This window comes from Synchiropus splendidus, chromosome 7 (assembly GCF_027744825.2).
Source record: "Synchiropus splendidus isolate RoL2022-P1 chromosome 7, RoL_Sspl_1.0, whole genome shotgun sequence".
Taxonomy (NCBI): Eukaryota; Metazoa; Chordata; class Actinopteri; order Syngnathiformes; family Callionymidae; genus Synchiropus; species Synchiropus splendidus.
Genome location: NC_071340.1, coordinates 6467434 through 6488382, shown reverse-complemented (window position 1 = coordinate 6488382; position 20949 = coordinate 6467434). Strand labels below are relative to the sequence as shown.

General features: G+C 40.7%; 1 protein-coding gene across 2 annotated transcripts; it reads right to left on the bottom strand.

The window, feature by feature from the left end:
* Positions 1–189: 189 nt before the first annotated feature.
* Positions 190–18148, bottom strand: ikbkb (inhibitor of nuclear factor kappa B kinase subunit beta). Of its 2 annotated transcripts, XM_053871497.1 has the most exons (23): positions 18114–18148; positions 18001–18043; positions 17216–17342; positions 14094–14188; positions 11102–11222; positions 9108–9177; positions 7262–7350; positions 6806–6895; positions 6451–6575; positions 5715–5822; positions 5509–5638; positions 5232–5426; positions 4661–4775; positions 3189–3312; positions 2963–3114; positions 2678–2739; positions 2309–2409; positions 2192–2241; positions 2023–2122; positions 1782–1929; positions 1573–1670; positions 1306–1399; positions 190–1082 (listed from the first exon to the last, which is right to left on the bottom strand). In XM_053871497.1, exons 3-23 carry the CDS (start codon positions 17318–17320, stop codon positions 1017–1019), a joined length of 2238 nt encoding a protein of 745 aa, XP_053727472.1. In that variant the 5' UTR covers positions 17321–17342; positions 18001–18043; positions 18114–18148; the 3' UTR covers positions 190–1016. The 2 variants fall into 2 exon arrangements, with proteins under 2 accessions (XP_053727472.1, XP_053727471.1); XM_053871496.1 differs by having other exon boundaries at positions 191–1082; positions 18001–18135.
* Between the last annotated feature and the right edge of the window lie 2801 nt (positions 18149–20949).

Genomic DNA, 20949 nt, shown 5'->3' with positions numbered 1-20949 from the left:
AACTGTCACGTGGAGATTTTGCTTTGAGATTTAAGATGGACAAAACATTCTAAGTTTGTTTCGGAAGTATCATTGGATTAACTGGAGGAGAAACTTGTGTTGGCATGTCAGTCACTAAAGCCAAAAAAAGAAGAGGAACACTTGTTTCACTTCTGCCTTTTGAGAAAAGTTCTTATCTTGGTTTTTATTTTATTTTTTAAGTAAAGAAAAAAAATGGCATCAAGATAACAGATGCAGATAACACTTCTGTCAGAATCCTTTGAAAAATTCCTGGTTCAAGACAGATCCAGACAGATCAATCCCGTTTGTTCCTTGTCCCATTTCACGCATTTCCTCCAAATCTGACAAACCAATGCCCTCCCAAACATGACCTCCTTGGCAGGAGTCATTTACTGTCCAGATCCAAGTTCAACCATAATTGATGACAGTGTAAGACAAAACAAGGATTAAGTCAAAGAAAAAGCACGGTTGATAAGTGAACATCTAGATCCTTTTACTGCAGAACAAGATGAACACTCCAGAGTAGTTATATCATTATTTCTACTTTTAATTATGGTCACATTCAACTTGATTGTCTTACAAAAATAAACATATGTCATATAAACTCTGCAGGAACTGTAAGATCATTTACATATACCACATTTGAGAACTAAAACGGACCATGTCATCTGTCATGGGACAGGTTTGTTTTAAACCCCAGTAAAACTAAAACAATATTTTAGTAGACATGCATTAGGCTTGGTATCATTTATCTGTTGGTAGCATATTCTTACCTAAAACAACAGCCATAAAAACAATGACAAATGCAACACTCTTTTCATTGATAGAGTAAAATAAGTCACCGGATGGTTGCAGGTTAAATTCCCAACGCTTTGTTCTGCAGCTTTCTACTACAACGTAACATTTTTCTTCTCCGACGTGTGGAACTTGATGACAATGTCTTGGGCATGACTTTCGTTTTCCTTTAGTTACTCCTCTTGTACACACGATGGCAGTATAGAGCAGCACAAGTGGGCTCAGGAGAGGTCGCTGGAGAAACTCTGGTTGCCCTGCAGCCATGTCCACTCCCTCAGCATCTGAGACTGTCGGACACACAGCACCACAGTAACAATCACAATCTATATATAACAATTAAGTGCGACTTGTGTTTGACAGGTGACTACAAAGAGAGGTAAACATTTCGTCCAGGAGTCACTGAAACTTTAGTCTAAACAACCCAATAGTTACTGATTATTACCGGTAAATAAGCAAATAACAGCGCACCAATAGTTCATACATACTCCCCCATCTAAAGTGTGCTCTTACCTCCAGACTCTCTTCTGACTTCTGGATGGTGTTTTGCAGCAAACTCTGGAGGCGGCTCTCGAAGATCCGGCTCTCCTCCACTAAAGACTCGTCACTACACACACATACACCACAATGACACATACTGTGCGTACAGTGTTGTGTACGCTTCAGGATCTGGGCTGAGATTAGGTTTGAAAAATGAAAGTTCCTCCTACCACATATCATACAGATTTTGGTCAATAAGTCACAATGATGTGGAGAGACTGACGGCATAGTTGTACTCACAATTGTTGCAAACTGTATCTGGGTGCCATCAGCGGTGGTACAGAGGAAGAAGTTCTGATACCATCAGGACTTCCACTGATTGGGCTCCGAACTTTACTCTGCAAAGGTGACATGCACACACACACAAAAAAGAAAATTCAGGCACCTCTGAAAGAGTGTGTGTGCGTGCAAACATGTACATATGGGTGTGTGAGTGTGTGTCTACTCACACAGGCCACCTTCAGCAGGTTCCACAGCTCCCTCTGTCGTTTCTCCTGCAGGCTCATCAGCACCTGCTCACTCTCCACCATCTTCTGGATGACGCCTTCCACCTTGGGCAGCAGCTCCATCACGCGCTGACGACACACTGCTGTCTTACTGCGCCACACACCACAAGTGTAAGTCACTCTGAGTCATGTTGTGTATGACGTTCATCAAGTCAGTCCCAGTCGGCAGGTCTTGTGCAGGTACCTGATGTGTGTGTAAAAGTCTGTCAGCTTCTTCTCATAGAACTGCATGGCCTGAACCACCAGACGCACGATATCCTCACTGTCACCCGGACATCGCTGCTCTGTGACAGAAAAAAAAGGTTTGGTTGATTTTCTCGCGCAGATATAGTTTGACTCTAGCAAAGAAGTACCTCTGGCCTGCTCTCTAAGCTTGCGGAACATTTCCATGGCCTTTCCCTCGCTGGACAAGAGAGACAGATTGAGAGTCTGTTCTGGGCAGCAGTTTAAAAGCCAGAGTCTGGACTCACAGTGTCTCCAGAGCCTCGCTGCTCCTCCAAGGCTGCCTCTGTGCGTCCACAATGTCTTGCTGTAGGAGCATCATCTCTTCCTCCAGCTCGCTCACTTTTGCCTGGACAGTCAGACATGAGTGTGAGAGAGTGGACTCAAAACCAGAGGTCATCTAAGAGTCAGGTGACTTCAGCAGGGATCCACAGAGACTGAAGTCATGATAGACCTGTCGAGAGGCTCTCTTGTTTGGCAAATACGTTGAAGGATGAGAGTAGTGAAACATCACAACCACAATCCTTGAAGCCATCTGACCGCTGTACTTTCATACGCTATCTTTAAGAGCCAATCTTATCACTCACAAAATGAATAAAACAAACAAACACACTTGCCTGTCCACAGCTGGTGGCCGTCTGCTCCATTTCCCTCCACACACCAAGCAGTTTCTCTGAAGCTTCACCACGGAGACAAACAAAAAGTCACAATGAACACAACAGAATAAAGGAACTATCTTCAATTTCATGTTGAAGACACTTGTTTTCGGTGGGCACAAACCACTGACCACACTGAGAAGACCCAAATTACAAAGCAAAAGCAAACATTAGATATCACCAAATATCCTATATACAGGCTGCAAGTCCAACTTTTCAGTATCAGTACGACTCATAACATCGTACCAATCCCAGTGGCTGTCTGCTCCTGGTACTTGTCCATGTCAATGTGCAGACTGGTGATGAAGAAGTCCAACTTGGCCGTGAGTCTCTGGTACATGGACATCATCTCGTTCTTCTGTTTGGACAGTGAGGAGTTGTGCCTCAGGAGGCTCATGCTAACACAGAGAGAGCCACCAGTGTGTTACCTCTAGACAACAGTGAATAGCGTGATTGTGTGTGTCCTTCCTACATGGCAGCCTTTTGACCCTGCTGCAGCCGCTGCCAGTCCTCCTTTATTGACCGGATGGTGTGCCACGCCTGACCGCATGTTCTCCGGAGAGGGCTGTAGGCCAGAATCTGCTGAGGGTCTTTTTCTGTTCGTGAGAACAAGACAATGGAGGCAGTCAAGAGAGGCTGCAAGACAACTCATGCTTGACAGCTTGTTACTTTTCAACATTTAAACTCAAACCTCAAATTAAAGAAGGAAGCCTAGATATAACAAATAAATCAGCGGGCAATACAATGTAGCTGTAGCCGTGATGAGAGTTGGGAGACAGAAATGAATGCTGACCAATGGCATCACCTCAATGGCAATGGCATCAACCCTGGCGGAGTCTACATGAGCCTTAGCTGAATAGACATTAACATCACTCTTTTCATAGTATCTTATAGTTGTTATATATATAGTTGAGTTATAGACACTGCGAAACTTACTCTGAAAGTTGACACCAAATCATATTAGGACCGTGTAGACTCGGACAAATCACAGTATGACACAAAATGTAATATGTTGATGGTGAGAGATCTTGGCAAAATGAGCAAAGCTTTGAGCAATTTCTCAACGGTTTTTGAGGAGGAAGAGCAGGTTCATGGCAACAAAGGACATATTTATTCAAACCATGCTTGAGAGAGGATGAGGGTCTGAAGTTGAAGAATCACAGAGGGACAGGGCTACAAAACACTGAGCAGTAAAATAAAACTATTTTTGAGTTAAGCGCTCTCATGGAAGAGTCAGCAGTACCAAACATTTAATGTGTGTGGGTAAACAAAGGGACTCTTTCACACTTCACTTTCAGGACTGTTTTGAGGCGAACTTTCAGGCCAAATTCCTGCTCCTTTGCAAAATGATCACAGCATGGTACAGACGACATTAATAGTTGTCACTTGAATCTCTATCCTTTTAAGTTGCTTCAGCAATTTCTAATGACGCTCTTCATCTTATGAAGAACAAATTTACTTGCCCATTGGCACTAGTAGTAAGAGCAACCATGACCCAAGTGTTCGACATCTCTCCTCTGATACTGAAGCTGAAGAGCTTTTTAGACATGCATTCTAATGAATGTGTCGACAGGATCCACCACCAGTGACTTCACAAAGGCTCGTTCGCCGTTCTTGTTTAGTGCAACACTGTGCTGAATTTGACTCACTAAGAAATACTGTTACACTTGTTTAATTCAGCTGAACCAACGTTGTGGGCAATATTTAGGCATAGTTCCAGAGGTGTCTCTGTGACTCCTTAGACTGCAATTGCACACTAGGTCTGACTAAATTGATGAGAACCCATAGTCATGAGCCAGATGGTGATGAAATACGCTCTTTATGAGCAACTGCACAAGCCCGCCAGCATAGAAAAAACTACAAAACCATGAAAACATGAGCATATTACAAAGTCATGCAGGACACAAACTCCACAGCATTCTCATAAAGACCAATTCCACTTACGAACAAAGAGAATGTTTTCTGGCAGCGTGCGGGGAGCAAATTGCGGCTCGTACGTGCAGGAGGAGCGATCAAACAGGAAGATGAGAGGAAAGTCGGTCCTCCGACCGTCGATCTCCTGAAGACACAGATTGATCAATCACCTTTTTATTGCAGTTAAAATATAACAGTGCAATTGTTGCTTTTTGGGACTTAATCGTCATGTTTCTACTGTGTAAGAGCAGAGGGGTCAACCTGTTTGCATCTGACCATGCTCATCTAGCTCAGCGAGGCTCCTCTTAAGGAGGTCACATGCTGTCTCTCCACCTTGACATTAAGACATTAAGAGTCTTCAGCAAGTGATTAGATTAGATTAGATTAGATTAGATTAGATTAGATTACATTAGATTAGATTGTCTTATTCCACAGTGATGCACCCTCATATTAGTGAGCCTCCTTTTTAGATAGCACGTGTTAATATCAACAATATCAATCAACAATCGCATGGATTCTTTAGTTTCCATATATATTCATGAGCCATACATTTAAGATACTTCAAATCATGTCCCTCACACTGGTATAAAGAGTGTATTACTTTGTAGTCAACGGCAGACTGCGAGGCCAGTCCTTGTGGCTCCAAAGCAAGTCCAGCCTCCAGCAGGAGCTCCTGATGGGCTGTCGGTATGTTGGTGTCTTTCTCAATTCTCAGCTGCAGGTCAGCCACTGTTTCTGTGTCCGAGATGGAGTAGGTCAGGATTTTAGCAGACATCATGTTCAGAACGTGGACCAGCTGAGAGTGGACAACAAAGAGAGACAGCATCAGAGAATTAAAGTTCCTGGCTGTTAAGTTGAATGTCAGAGTATAATCACACCTTCATTTGTAAAATCACATCCAACTGAGCGAAGCAACTGCTAGATGGTGCGTTCGGATCTTTCCCTCTGGCCTGCGGAGACCACTTAAGCATGAGCCGCAGCCACTTCTCCAGCTTCTCCAGCAACAGACTGCAGCAAGAAACGCACCACAAGTGGGACTAACTATTCAGATGACAATACTTTCAGTCGGGGCACGTTGACTCACCTGTTGAGGTTGTTGGGCTGAGGAATATGCTCTGAAAAGCGGACCACCCCTGATAAGTCCTCATAGACCACAATGTCATTGTCCTGCTTACAACGGACTTTGTTGTGCCTGGAAAGAATGCAATTTTGTGACTTTCAACATCTTGTGAAGTTTAAATATTGTGTTTTCTGAAACTTTGACACTTTTATTTGTGTGCATTCCACAGCCTGTGTTTTCACATCCATAACTGAACCCACGGCAGGTTCATTTATTATAACAAGACACAAGGGGCCGTTGACGTTGGCACAGCACACATATCCTTCAATTCTTAGCCTTGGCAGGTCACGCTTATTTAGAGATTCCTTTGAGTAAAAGAAGTCACGTAACCATAAAATAACACACAAAGGGTCAATGATATTAACACTTCACGCCAAAATAATGATATTATACAAGTGTTTAATATCTTTTTGGCTCAACACAGATTGATTTATTAAGGTCTGAGCTGTCAACCTAAACGGGTGCTGCTAATTTTGCTGCAACGTTCACGTAATATGTATGTATGTATGTATGTATGTATGTTGTAAATCATTTTGCTAAACAAGAAAAAAGTTTCAATATATAACGAGTAGATTTAATTTTCCATTTATACCTATTACACGGCAAAAAAGTAACCTATTTTGGGGTTTTCAGGAATTGACTGTGAAAAGTGAATTCTTTTTTTCAAATGTACAGAAACCAGAAAGTGAAAAAAGTCTACCAGAGAACTGGTGGCCATTTTGGTAAAAAGGGACGAAATCCTGTGATGCACTCAAACACCAAAGTTCCAAAGCTCCAGTAGTCCACAGCGATGGTGTACTTCTCCCTCTCGATCAGCTCCGGGGCCTGGAATGTAGCAACAGTGAAACAAACCAAATGAAATCTGGAGAAAAGCTGATCTGCTTAAACATCGCTACAGTACACAATATGAAATATAATAAGTACAAATCTAAATAAAAATAAACCCTCTTCATTAGTCCTGGACTGGTCTCTGCATGCCTGGGTCTCAATATAATATTGTACAGTAAAACCAAGTTGTTGACAGTGTCACTGCCTTCCCACTCAAAATCACTCACCAAATACTGCAGCGTTCCCACAAATGAAACGCACTGGCTGGAATGGTCCAGTTCTTTAGCGTAGCCCAGGTCTATTATTTTGTGGATCAACTGTGGAAGACGATCAAGGTCATTAAACAAAAAGACAGTGTTTACGACATGTCTTGATATAACGCTCGGTTTGCTACACATTTCTTTTTATAGGTCTGGCTTCAGTTGAACACCCTTCCTCATCATCCTATATCCTGCCACACCGAAGATGATGACAGTCATCATTTCTTACATAACACCATAAAAAAGCCTTTGGAGATGAGATTAAGCTCAAATGGATGAAGACTTTCCGTATTAAATATGGAACGCCTTCGATGCGCTTCAACCACCAAATCCACATCCAGACAAAAATTCCAAATGCAGCCTCTTTGTTGTGGTGTCCATGTTTTTGTCATCACTAGAAGTTTCCCAGATTGTTAAACTCACGCGTTTCTCCCCCTGTTGCAGCACAATGTTTTCAGGCTTCAGATCTCGGTGGATGATCCTGTTTTTGTGGAGGTAAGTGACAGCTGATGCTGGATGAGGGGAGAGATGAGGAGACGTTGAAACACAGCAAACAACCAACTTAAAAACTAGTCATCATTTTAAGACTCGGTGCTTGATGGCACTCGTCTAATCCCTCATCACAACTTCCTATCCAAACATTATAAAGATGCGACTCTTGAAAAGGTGATCGCTTACTTTTGGTGACATGGATGGGTCATTTTTTCTTGTCTATTAAAATATGTCGGACCCCTACTGGAAAGGAAGTGTAACTACTGTATTCTATTTATTTTAATTTCAAGTAATTAAAAAAAATAAATTTCTGTTCTCTCAGGGACTGAAAGTAGATCACCAGTAGTGAGTGTTGCTTTTCTCTTAATGTATGGGAGGGCATGCAGGTGTTGCATTGCATCTTCAGAGATGTCCTAATTATATAATATTGTTGATTGTTTTTTACATGTTGTGTGCATGTGTGTTTTCTTTGGGTACTCTGGTTTCCTCCCACAGCGCAAAGACTCACTAGGTTAATGGCACACTGTAAAATTGCCCCTAGGTGTGTGTGACCTGTCCAGGGTTTATTCCCACCTCTCGCCCAATGGTCGGGGATATAGGCTCCAGCACTCCCTGCAAACCTGAACAGGACTAAGCAGTGGTTAACTGACTGCATATGTCTGTATGTACGCATTACTGTAGTCTTCTTGCCCTCTCTTGATTGAGTTCAATAACTTATTGCTCATCTGGTTTTGGAATATTTTCCACCTATGCCTGTCATTGTAATATAGTATAAATAAATTACACTTGTTTGCTGATGATAGAGTGATTTGCAGTAAGAGTAAGGAGGCAGTGGAGGAATGAATGTATGCACTAGCGCTGTCTTTAGTAAGCATCAACACTTCTGCAGCCCACAGTCAGTGCCATAGACTACTTTAACTAGAAGAGGCCTGTCACAGATTCTGTTGTGAGGCAGAGAAGTGTAAAAGAAGAAAGGACAGGACCTTCATTACCCATTGGTCATATGGGCCTAAGAGGGGAGACCTTGAGTCACACAAAGCAAAGTGCACATAAGTAAGGCTTGCTTTCATGGTTCATTAAAGCCAGAATTACACAGAAAACCTGCAAATCTTGTACCTTTACAAATCTGTTTTGTGTTGTCTAGTTGACCACTAACAGCATCGTGTTCATTAAACTCATCAGCTTTTCAGTTTGTGACTTTATACATCCTGCATGTAAAGTCAATGTTTAGATCACATAACTAGTGCGTCAATGAGTGAGTAGTGGGTTTGCTGGCAGTGAGTCTTTAACACAGCCGGACACTTGACCTTCAGGCAAATGGGCGGGTGTGTGTGTTGGTCTGTGTGTGGGTCTGTGTGGGCGTGGGTGCGCATGCTTTTGTCATTACACAGTTAAGGGGGTTCACCTATTATCAGGAAATGTCCATTGGGTAACAGGAAAAAGGTGTGTTTTGTGTGCATGAGTGTATCTGTGTGCGTTCCAACCATTTGTGTTTTATTTAGAACTTGAAAAACAAAGTGGATGAGACTCATGAGGAGTTTTGTTTCTGAAAGAAGGCTTTTGAGTACCACTGCTGACATAACGCTGTTGCCGCGGTGACTAAGCAGTGCGGTTGAGGATCACTCACAGGTGACATCACGATACTCGTCACACTGGACCGGTCATCTATACTACAGGAAACCGATCGCGCTGATGACACACTGGCCTGTTCAGTCACACAATTTATGGAGGAAAGGGCTGAAACAAAGACGAGGTGGAGATTCTGATGTATACTTACAAATATCCCGTAAAAGTGTCAGCACCGAGCCCTCTCTGATACCACAGCAGTTCTCCAACAGGTTCAGATACTGCGCAGAGAAAAGAACGTGCGTGCTGACATGCAAGTGTGTAATCACAACAACATATCCATTTCACATGTGTCAGCCTCTTCCCATCAGTGGAGACAATTTTTCCATCCATTAGAGAGGGTTTGTGTTTGAGAGACTTGACATATATTAGAGGCCATGAACCTTTAACTCAAACAAGAGTCACACACTTATATAACAATTCTAGAACTATTATTTGAGGAATGTTTCAATTTAAGAAGTTATGAAAAAGAGATGAAAAACTCATTGGTCAACCTGACATGGACTTGACCAATTGTGATTCTTTTTAAAGAATGGTATTCATTAAATAACCTACATTGCTTCTTTGAGCCGTCGGGTCTCAAGAACTTCTTGCACAACCATGTAAGTGCTTTACTTGCTGCAACTTGAGCATCATACTGTTTATACCATGGAACCAATGTTTGTAAATATACATGTTTTGATCCGCTTTTGTATGTCCAAGCTTGTAACGTGGCCCTTTCCTGATAATTCCCAGTCTGTTTTCTCTTTGTGTCTGCTTACAGTTAAATTGTCCGTTATGCTGTTCAGCTATGTACGGTCTCTGTCCCTTTATTCTGCCTGGTTATCTCAGCCATTTCCCCGGTGCATTAGCTTTGACCACCATGTTTGTAGTCAAATATCTTTAACGTATTTTACTGGACTGTGTATTTTACCGTGATTGAGTGTCTGTGTATTTTTGTGTTTCTGGACTAGTACTCCATTAGCCTGTGCTTTACTGCGTGTGTTTCTTTCTGCTGTCTTATTCTCGTTTGTTCTCTGGTTCCATACAAGCTCCTCAGTTCTCTACGCGTTTCACACTCGATTCTGTGACACCAATGGTGCTTCCTTCATGGAATGATTAATCGCTAACCTTTACTCTCTTTTGTTCCATCTGTCTGTACTCTGTTGCAGACCACCACATGTACTCGGGTTCCGTCTAACAATGGACCCTGACAATTTGTGCACTCTCTCAATCAAAGCATGTGTAAAGTCAATGCAAGGTGCTGTCACGGGGAGAATTAATGATTAGTTTTAAGTAAACAGCTATCCATCCATGCTCCTCAAGCCATTGTAGGTACAGCAACTTTTTTTTTCTGAAGAAAAATTCCAACATACTGTACTGTATGCCTAAAGTCACTGTTACCTACCCTCAGGACCTCCTCATGAAGCTGCATGTGATTATACCAACTCGCGGAAAGAGACAGAGGGAGGGACAAGAGTGATCTGTGGCTCGCAGCTCGTACCATCAGAGAATGGGTAAAATATGTCATTGGTCACATGTCGTTCTATCAGGAGTTGTGATGGACTGACTGGTGCAAAGGGGTGTGATGGTCAAGCAGCAGTCAAGTCCATAACTTCTGCATGACGAAACATCAGTGACTTGTTTCGTTAGATAAACCGGCATGGGATGGACAAGCATTCCTGCCTTTTCACACTGGGCTGCACTAGAAACAACATCCTAAACAAAGCAGTCATATGGTCATATACTGGTGAAGTTGCCAACAAAAATCTACAGTTGAGCCTACAGTGAGTGCTCGAGAAAAGTGAGCAAGCATTCATTTTTTTTTGCATCATTCTAAAACAGTAAAGGGACGTTAAGGTGTGTAGCTAACAGGGAACATTGCTTGAAATGAACTCTTCCAAGAACAAACACACTTTTTAATTCTGTTTCCCAAATCTAGCATTTATAAGATGTGTTAAATACATCAACAATTCAGATTTGAAAGTTGAATGACTATTTCTCACCTTCACTGAGCATGAACTTAAATAGACAAAAAGGTTTACACAATTTTTCCAGCAATACAGTATCAAGACCAAAGAGTGTCTTGTCAAACCCAACATGTATGATGAGTCAACCTTGACAAAATCTCTCTGATCCTGTGTGGAGCCAGATGTGCTCACAGACCTTCCTCAGGTCTCCTCCCTGGCAGTATTCCATGGCCAGAAGTGGAAGGTCATTGGTGGCCACAAGCTTCTGCATCCCCTCTGGAACCTCCCGGGCCGCGACCACATTGACATGATTCAACCTGAGTAAGAAAAAAATTAACGAGAGTATTCAACAACGTATTTGCTAGTCAGAGGCATTCTAGGCTGCAGAAAAACTGTTATGGGGACAGTGTTAAAGGAAAATAAAAACGATAAATGTCCAAGTAAAATAATTGGACACATTCAAGCCACTGTCTGTAATTATATCATCTGTCTGGCCTTCATCCTTTGTGTATTCAGTGGTCAGACATAGCTGATATGTCTCTCTTAGTCTTAAAAACATTTATTTGAAATCCACAATGGATATGTATTCACTCTCGCTTCCTCCAGTTTTTTGTATTCTGTTTATTTACTCTGTGATCTCTTCTGCTTCCTCTTTGAATTATAACTCTTCCTGAAACAAAATGTGTTTCTAATTATTCTTCTGCCAGAAAATGATAACAAACTCGCACTGTGAACCATAACAATATGTCATCACACGTGACTTTGGTACGTGTTGTGCATGTACAACAGCAGGAGAGAGGTGATTGTACAAGAAGAATATTCTTGGGTGGTTTACAACAACACATCTTACATTTCAAGAGCTTTCTCACCATATATTCTTAATTTTAAATTAAATAAATTATTTAACATTTTTTTCAGAGTAGAATTCACATAATTTAGTTTTTACTATATTGGCTTGATGGACTCTCCTTTAGAGATAGGTCATCTGGGATGTTCTCAACTTTTCCACATAAGACATTTGAAGTGGTTCTGGCTGGACGGCAACCAGAGAGGTGAGAGGTTAAGGTGTGTCTGTATGTCCAACAAGATGTCTCTCAATATATTCCTGGAAACAGCAATGTATTGCTGGAGAAATGATGGAGGAGGTTTCTTTGGGAGGTAAGTTCATGCCTCAGTAAGAAGGCTCTTTTAAGCAGCTAGTCTTCAGCTACCAAGACTGATGTTTAAAACGTAAATCACAAGAACAGGTACAGAAATAATTCATCAATCTTTCTTTGGTTTAAACTTTTATATGATCTTAGAGATTGTTTCAAGAAAGGCAAAATATTTGACTGCACATTTTCTCGATCATCCACTTATTCATGGAGAGGGAAAAAGAAGATGAGTCAAAAGTGATGACACAGAGACAGACTTGAATATAGACAGCATGTTTGACATCCTAAAATAGGGACGAAAGCAGCTGTGGCGAGACACTGCGTGTCTGACAAAGTCATAACACCCTATTCCTCATTTTGGAAGTCAGTTCAAGATTTGATAACTTTTATTTAGTCTTACGGAAGTTCTGTATTGGCACGATATAGGGATCATCTTCAACATACTCACAGAGAGACATTAGGGAACTAAAGTATCATGGATGTGCAGCAACTGTGATTAATCTCTGATTAATACTCCCATGTTTACACAATAAAGAATTCATCAAGAACCCAAAATACCAGTGCACATAGCTTAAAAACACAAATCCCACTGAAGTATAAAATTCATCTTTGTGCTGTTATTCTTCCCGCCACAGTTTGTACAAACCAAAAGAGAATAACCAGCCAAATAAAAAGAATGCAGTTCAACAAGTGTTGTAAAACGTGTCACAAGAACTCCAAAGACTGTGAAAGTGCAGTATTTCTCTGTTTATGTGCATGTACATGCGTGTTAAGCGGCTTTAATATCTTAATGGCCCATTGGATCGGATCCCCTGCCCTGTGGTTTACCAACAATTTAAGCGTGGGTGCGTAGGACGGTTGTGGCTGTGACCATGTCTGTCTGAAAACAAAACAGATGTTAAACTGGGACAAGAAAATAAAAATATCCCAGTTTGCTCCAGAAAATTACCAAATAACAGTCATACACGTAACAGACAGTTGGCAGGCGAACCAACCCGGCTGACTTCCATGACCCGATACTTGAACTGTTTGTTGTCAAGGCAGATGGAGGAAATGAAACACACCAGAGGTGGAGGCTCAAACCCCCACAAGCATTCATAAATAGCCCGAACCTCCAAGCTGGTATAATTATTTAATCCCTTGGTGTGATTTTTACAAGGTCAGGGTACCAATTTAAGTTTTTAAGTTGGAGGAAAACAGATGACAGCTTAAAAGTCAAACGTCAAAACCATAAGCACTTGGTTTGTCGTGACATTCGGCGCGACCCAAACATTTCACAGCTCTGACCATATAGAGCTGAAAATAGAAGAGCTGAGAAAAAGCAGAAACGGTGCATATATGTATTTAAATTACTTAAGAAAATGTAATTATTAAGTCAACTTTTTTGGGGGGGAAAAGCATGAAGCTTGTAGACAAAAAAATGTGTTTGCAGGTAAAAAGGCAGATAATATTGAGATCAACAGCTACAATCATAAGTTGCAATTTGCTTATGTCTGATCTAGCAGATGACTATCTTCATCTCCAGATAAAAATCCAGAGTCAAAAATCATGAGTGATAAGAAGGGAACGCAGGAAGGTGCAGTTGGGGACAATTGACAGGAGTGATCTTTGGTATCAGAGAAGCAGCCAGAGTGAAACACAATCCTTCATAGGCGAGCAGTGGTCACTGACATACCATGGTTTAGAGGGACGAAGTGTTGGACGAAGAAGGATTGAGATGGAGATACCAGATAAAACAGGAAAACAACCAATGAGGTCATGGATTTGGTTAATGAAGACAGGAGGAGGATACATGTGGCCAGGGTGGATGCTCTAGATCAGCGGTGGACACGGGTGACTTGCTGATTGTTTCCCATCAACCCTCCACCATGACAATTAACAGATTTGAAATAATCATGAATTTATTTGAACGTCTTCGCTTCGCCTCAGTACTCTTCATATAAGGAGGGTATTAAAACAAGAATATCACAACAATCTCCTGGACGTAGCTGTCAAGTGACAGTGGGTTTTGGCTGTCTCATACACAATACTGACCGTTTCATGATCTGGATCTCCAGACACCATCGCTCCTTGTTTCTGCTGCTCAGCTCTTGCCGACACTGCTTTATTGCAATCTCCTCCTCTGTGTCCTGAAAACCACACAAACATGGAATGATTTGGAACTACAGTAGAATCAGGTTTTAAGAGGTGATGTAGTGATGTGCATTAAAAGCAGCCTAGTTGAGTGCTTGGTGGAGAAGCTGTGCTTTTATTCCATTCCAAATAACATAAATGAAATGGATTTTTCCTGGTTTAGACATGACTTACCATGTCACGAAATGGAACAATCTGTCAAAAACAAACTAGAGCAGTGCCAGAAATATGCATTTTTAGGAAATGAAAGTGCTTTTTTCCACTTTTTCTGACTCGGTATCTGTTAGTCCAACGGTATTTTTGAGATGCTGCAATATGACTTCATTTCTGCTTTTGTGGCTTATTGCTCAGAGATTTTATTTTTTGTTTTAGTTAGGAATGGTTAAAATATTTTAGAGAAGTACAGTAGTGTAAAAGCAGTTGGGAGATAACATCACTCCTGGAATCTCTTCATTGACTGCCTTTTAACTTCATGGTCTCTTATGCTCAGGCGATTGAGTGTTACAGGAAGTCACACTGCTTTGTACAACTCTCCAATTGAATGGTTTAAGATCCCAGCTACTGGGGAAGATGTTGGGGGGAAGCCTGGACAGATCACCACCCCAACTAAGGACACACGTAGTCAGGAAACCACTGGCACAGGTACTCATTCCGGCAGACATTTTAAAGTCATCAATTAACTTTAACTCAGAGTATGGGAGGAAACCCACGCAAGGACAAGGAGATTATATGAATTCCACACAGGACTTGACCCTGCTTCTTGCCGTGACACTGCAGCAGTGACCACTATTCACCATGCTCCTCGGTGTCAGCATGTGAAGCTTTGGTGCATTGGTAGAAATGTGCAACCAAGAAGTCAGGATTCATTTTTATTTAGACTGAATTCATGTTTGCACCTTCATAAGAAAACTATGTTTTTATTTTATATATTGTCATACGGTTATCACTAAGCACACATTTCTATTATCATATCTGTTTTTACTACATACATGAGGAAAATGTTACTTGTGCATATTTTATTACCAGTCACAGCAGAATTAGACATTGAAGGCTACATGTGCAGCTATCTAGGATATTCTTCCTCCAAAGAGTGCCACTCCTTCACATTTCCCATAACTAGACCTAATTATATCCTATGATATATTAATTAATACAGGAAAGTGATTAAACTTCCTTCCCGGAAGTCACCACTCATAACTCCATAGAGAGTTCCCACTACTGAGCAACGCCAGGTGTGGCTCTGCTATCACTGAATGCTAATGCTTTCATGACCAAAGGATGGAATGATTGAGTGACATTAAAAGCTCAACCCTGTTACACACTTGTCACCAGAGCATTTGTTGAAGGAATACAACTGTGCTCCCAGGAAACACCTTAGGGGTTATGGAGGGAAGGCAGTGACACCCTCTCTGTTGAAGATGTTAAATGCCTTTGCCCAGAAGTAATCAATAATCTGCATAGCTTTTTGAAAAACGCAATTTTCTGTTTTTGCCTGTACATAAAGCTCTCAATTTTATAATCAATTTCGTGTGCAATTTTTGTTTCTATCTCCATGAACTCCTCCAAACTCCAAACGCCTTTTTGAGGACTTCCTTCCACACACAGCTGGGGGGAAATTGCATTGCCACTCTGGGGTGCACTTGTCTTTTCATCCCCTAGTTGTTCTGGTACATGACTCATCTATCCTTTCCTCAGTACACTCATCAGCAGAGGAAGAGGAAGGACCACAAAGCTGTGGTGTGTTATGTGTTCCCATAATTCTCCTTGAAAATCTCCATCCCTCTCATACCATGACGACACATGACATCATTATGTTCGAAACTACTGTGCGGAACTGCCTCCCTAAAGGTGCAATTTCAAGAAATGATGCTCTCTTAGAAGAATAGATGGAGATGGGTATCTCATGCCAACAAGAACTAGATTTTTTTTTTCTAATAATACAAACCGGACATTGTTTTATCCAGAAATAAGTCAATGTGGCTTACATGTCCTATTAGGTGGCCCAATTTAACCTCTTAAAACGACAGTTTTTATTGAGTTTTGCCTGTTGCAATTTGAGATAGGAATTATTCAGAAGGAGTATGCAAAGCAGGATAATCTTGTTTGAGGACAATTACTATTCACAATGTAGTTATCAATAATAATTAAGTAATATAGAGTATGTCAGACTTCCAGGTCATACGAAGTTGTACACTTTATTGTACAATTGCATGTACACTGGATTCATTCTCAAAACTGAACAGAATGTGCTATCCTCTCCTGTTTTAATGCAGGAGTTGTTGTTGCACGAGTCTTGTGTCTTTGTATGTGCGAGCGTTCCTTCTTTCTTTTTCTCACTGAAATGGCTGTAATGTTGTTGGATCATTACAAGATGTGTCCCTAACTGTGGCTAGTTCATGAACATTTTAAAAACAAAGTCCCAAGGTCATGAAACAGGCGACCTAATAGGTTCAGGTATTGAACCAGCAAACTGTTCAAATAATCAAATAATAATATAATAATTTAGACACTGATTAAAGCACATGCCTCGTGTAAATTATCTAACGCTTTCTCTTATGCTAACATCTACATTAAGACGCAAGCTCACATTGGATAAGCCTTTGACTGAGTATATATATGTCTGTTTGACTGCAGGTGCAACCATGTTATCGGTGATTCTGAAACATCCCTTTCCTCAGCCACTTCAGCCACTGTACTACACAGTAATTTGTTCATACGAGAGCGCTACAGTATCCTTCCATTGACATCCTTAAAAATGGAGGAGCTCTATGAATACCTCATGTCGTTCAGTGTTTGTCTACATTACATCACAGGCCATGTAGCAGGCCGTTTACTGCAAAGCAACGTATAAAAGTGCATCAGCAGTTGCAGAACAGTGTAACAAATCAATGATGATAATTTTGCAGTAAGAATCCCACATTAATCCCACCTTTGGCCAATCTTATATGCTGCCTTCTTGTGGGTTATGTTTCGGTTAAAGATATAGTGTATATGTTGCACATACATAGTGTTAGCTCCAATACCTTATTTTGCCATTTTGTGACATTTCCAAAACCTCCATTGCCGAGTCTTTCCTTCAGTTCCCAGGAGCCGCAGCTTTGAGGCTGCTGCAGTGGGACCCGATTCATAACTTCGGCTGCAGTGCTGCACCTTCAAACACAAAGACACTGGTTAACACTGGTTCACAATGCACTTGACAGTGCATCCAAACTTTTCTGCGATGCAAATGAATAATTCAAGGAGTAGCAGCGTGGTTAATCTGTAACCCATGCAACAGACAGACTTAGACATATATGCTTTTATCAATGCAGCTCATCTTCAGCACAAACCATGGCGTATTATTCCATTGCTATATTTGGTTAAGTCAACGAATGAGCGACTTTGTGGGTAACCTACTCAAACTAACTGCAAAATACTGTATGAAACAGTAACAACAATTTACTGCACAGCCTCGAATGTACTCAATGTCCAGTTCCCCCCCCAAAAAAATCAAAAACTGTCACTTAGTTATGTATTAATAAATAAGAAATGATAAACACAATAACAATGGATCAGTTTGCGATCGGCTTTTAGTAGTGATAGTATAGTGATAATGGTTTGCATGTACATATAAACATGGTATCACAGCAGTATTACTGTTTTATAGTTGGATTTTCTCTATTAATTGTGTCAGCCTGAGAGAAGAGGGAAGATTCAAAAGTGTCATATAATAATAATAGTCACTTTGATTGTAATAACGATGCATTGATAGGACACTAGAAAGGGTAACGTCGCAAAACAAAAATGAAACTGTGTCGGCCGTTCTTACCTTTAACTAGATGGGTAGTTTTCTTTAAAAGTCAGTTGAGGTCCTGTTTTTATGATAAACGCACCGCTTTTGAGTTCAACTTAGCGATAAACAAATCTAGCAGAAAAACTTACTTCCTGGTTCTCGTGTTTCCTGTAATCCTTCAGAGCCCCGCCCCCGAAAAACTCCGCTCTGCGTAGCTGTTCAAGCAGCGCACGCTTTTACAGGTTTTTGTAACGTAATTGGAAAAGAGGGGGGGAAAGGCCAAACCACTAGGTTCCATGGTCCGTTGGCTGAAAAACACCGCCAAAGTATTAGTTCCCACCACAATATTTGACAATATTTGATATTGTTTCACCTGTTGAATGGATTAAAACTTCGATTCCCAATGAATCAAGAGAATTGGAATGCTTTGGAACAGCTTGGACTATTGGACTGTCTTAGAATTTTAGATTGTCCCACAGATTGTGGCACGTCCTTTGAGGTATGACTAATTTTAGACATGCCACTATTTGTCCAAATGTAAATGTAAACACTGATTTTTTTCCCACAATGATGCCGCGTATACATCTTCACATTATTTCCTGGGAGATACTGATGTCATTTACAATCAAGAAAAAAAAAATGTTTGCTGAAGAAAAGTAACTTTAAGTCAAAATTAGCTGGAAGTAAGAATAATTCCAGGCTTAACGTTATATATAAGATTTCAACACCATCTCTCATGCCTGACTTGACAGTAGAAACCCAAAGTTGATGGTGCGAAAGGATGAAAATAAAGCCACCTGTTCCTGAAACACTGTCCCATATGTGAAGAACAATCATTCATCACATCAATGAACCCCACTGATTATCTCCTCCTTCAACCAAGAACCACCAGCCCAACATTCTTCATCCAACACTGTCTCTTCCAAACTGTCAAGCCTCCCTCCTTCAGCTGCTCCTCTGATGGATTCATTTGTGATATTGTCCCACTGACAACCTCACTATCATCTCTGACTCTTCTCCACTGCGCTCAACAGTCAGGCTATTGTACTTAAATGTGGAAATTTTCAGGTCTACACAGCTTTGCTGCGTTAATCTGGAATCATATTTTATTTTACTGTGAAGAGGCTTTTGCCACTGCCATTCTCTCATTGTTAAATAAAATGGAGTGTGAACTTGTTTGGCATGTTACACAACTGCAAAAAAAAAATGTAATTAGTGGTCTAGATTTGCATAACAAGCGAGAAACAACAAGGAAAAATGTGCAGGCGGAGGTGGATACAGTCGTAGCAAGCACACGCTGGCGGTTGACTCTATTTTGAGAGCAGACATAATAACTTTTAGAGTCCAGTTTCACAGCTTCCCAACAGTGGTTAGATTAACTGTCGCCCACTCATACCGGAAGAGAAGACTCACTTCGTACTTGCTCTCAACACCTGAAAACTCTGACGTCGGCTTTCTGATGGAGGGACAACACAAGCAGGTGAAATGAAGAAGAAGTGAGTCGAAGATGAAGAAATGTAATAAATGAACTGAATAATATTAAAATAAGAATTGAATTCTATACGGCCAAAGTCTGAGCTGACGTCACAGAGATGTAAGATATCGATGAAATCCAGATTCACATCTGTAGAACAATGAGCGCCACCACTCAACTGTTTTTGAAATGCAAAACAGGTGGAGTGTGTTAACTACATGGATTGTTGTGAGTCGCTGTTGAACTTTTGAGCAGCTCTCTATAAATTCATCCGAAAGTTCAATTCAGTTCAGATCACATGCATGCGTGTTCAGTGCCTCAAGACTGTGGCTCTCGTCCATGTTGTACTTGGATACTCATCAGACCTCTCCCTTCTTTTCCTCCTTTTTGGGATTCGTCATCACCTCAGCTGGAATTGCGAAGCACACTGCTGACGTAAGTGAGTTCATCCTCTTCCTAATAAAAAAAACATTGCTGATTAAATTCCAATGTCCCAGGAACAGGACTTTTATTTACCAAAACTGCTTCTGCATTTACTGATGATTTATCATAGTTTATAAATGGAGTTGTATATATCTGAGTTGTTCACTCAGATATATACAAGCGACCACAATCAAAGGACGGAAATTAGAATAAATGTTTTTGTTTTGTTTTTTTACAAAAAAGTTTGACAATTGAAAGCATACTTGAAAATATATTTACACTGGAAACATTTTGTATTTGCTAAGCAGAACCTTTCTCCACCCTCAACTTGGATGACTTTATTGACAATAAACCGAATGAACATTAATTACTTGTGTTGCTCTAACAAAAATATGAAGCTATTCTGGAAGAAGAGTAGCTGATTTCCTGAGGAAGGAATGGGTGGATTAACGAAGACTGTGGTGGTGACAAATGAACCCTGGTGCCGGCGGGAAAACCGCAAAGATGCAGTCATGTAGAACGATGAGTGTAGTGTGAAAGATTGACCCTCCTGGATGTGTGAGAATGTTTTACTGCGAATAATATTAATAGTAAGACTTCCCCGCCCACATTTTTCCCTCTTAGTACCATTATAGCTTTTTATGACATTTACCTATTAGACACATTTATAGATACTAGCTTGTCAAGATAAAACAACATTACGCCCATTGGAGATTGGAAAAAGAGGGCAAGAATGTAAACAATAGATAGGTTAAAACTACCAGTTCTTCAGAATGCAAGCAGTGCACATACAGTATATACTATAACATTGCAACTCATCTCACCTAACTTTGAATGGAATTAATGGTGAAAAAAAAGATAATAAATAAAACAAAATATTGAAACATAACAAAAATAAAAACACATCTAAATCTTGCGTCTTAAGATGTTAAATAACTAGACGCACATTCAGTCTCCTGAAATCTCAAATATGCCTATCACATGAGCAGCATTTGAACATCTGACTCAGAATGTACACACTTGTAATACACATGTTATTTATACTTGTGAGTGGTCCCTTTCTTTGCTTGAATTTGAGCCTCCTGGAG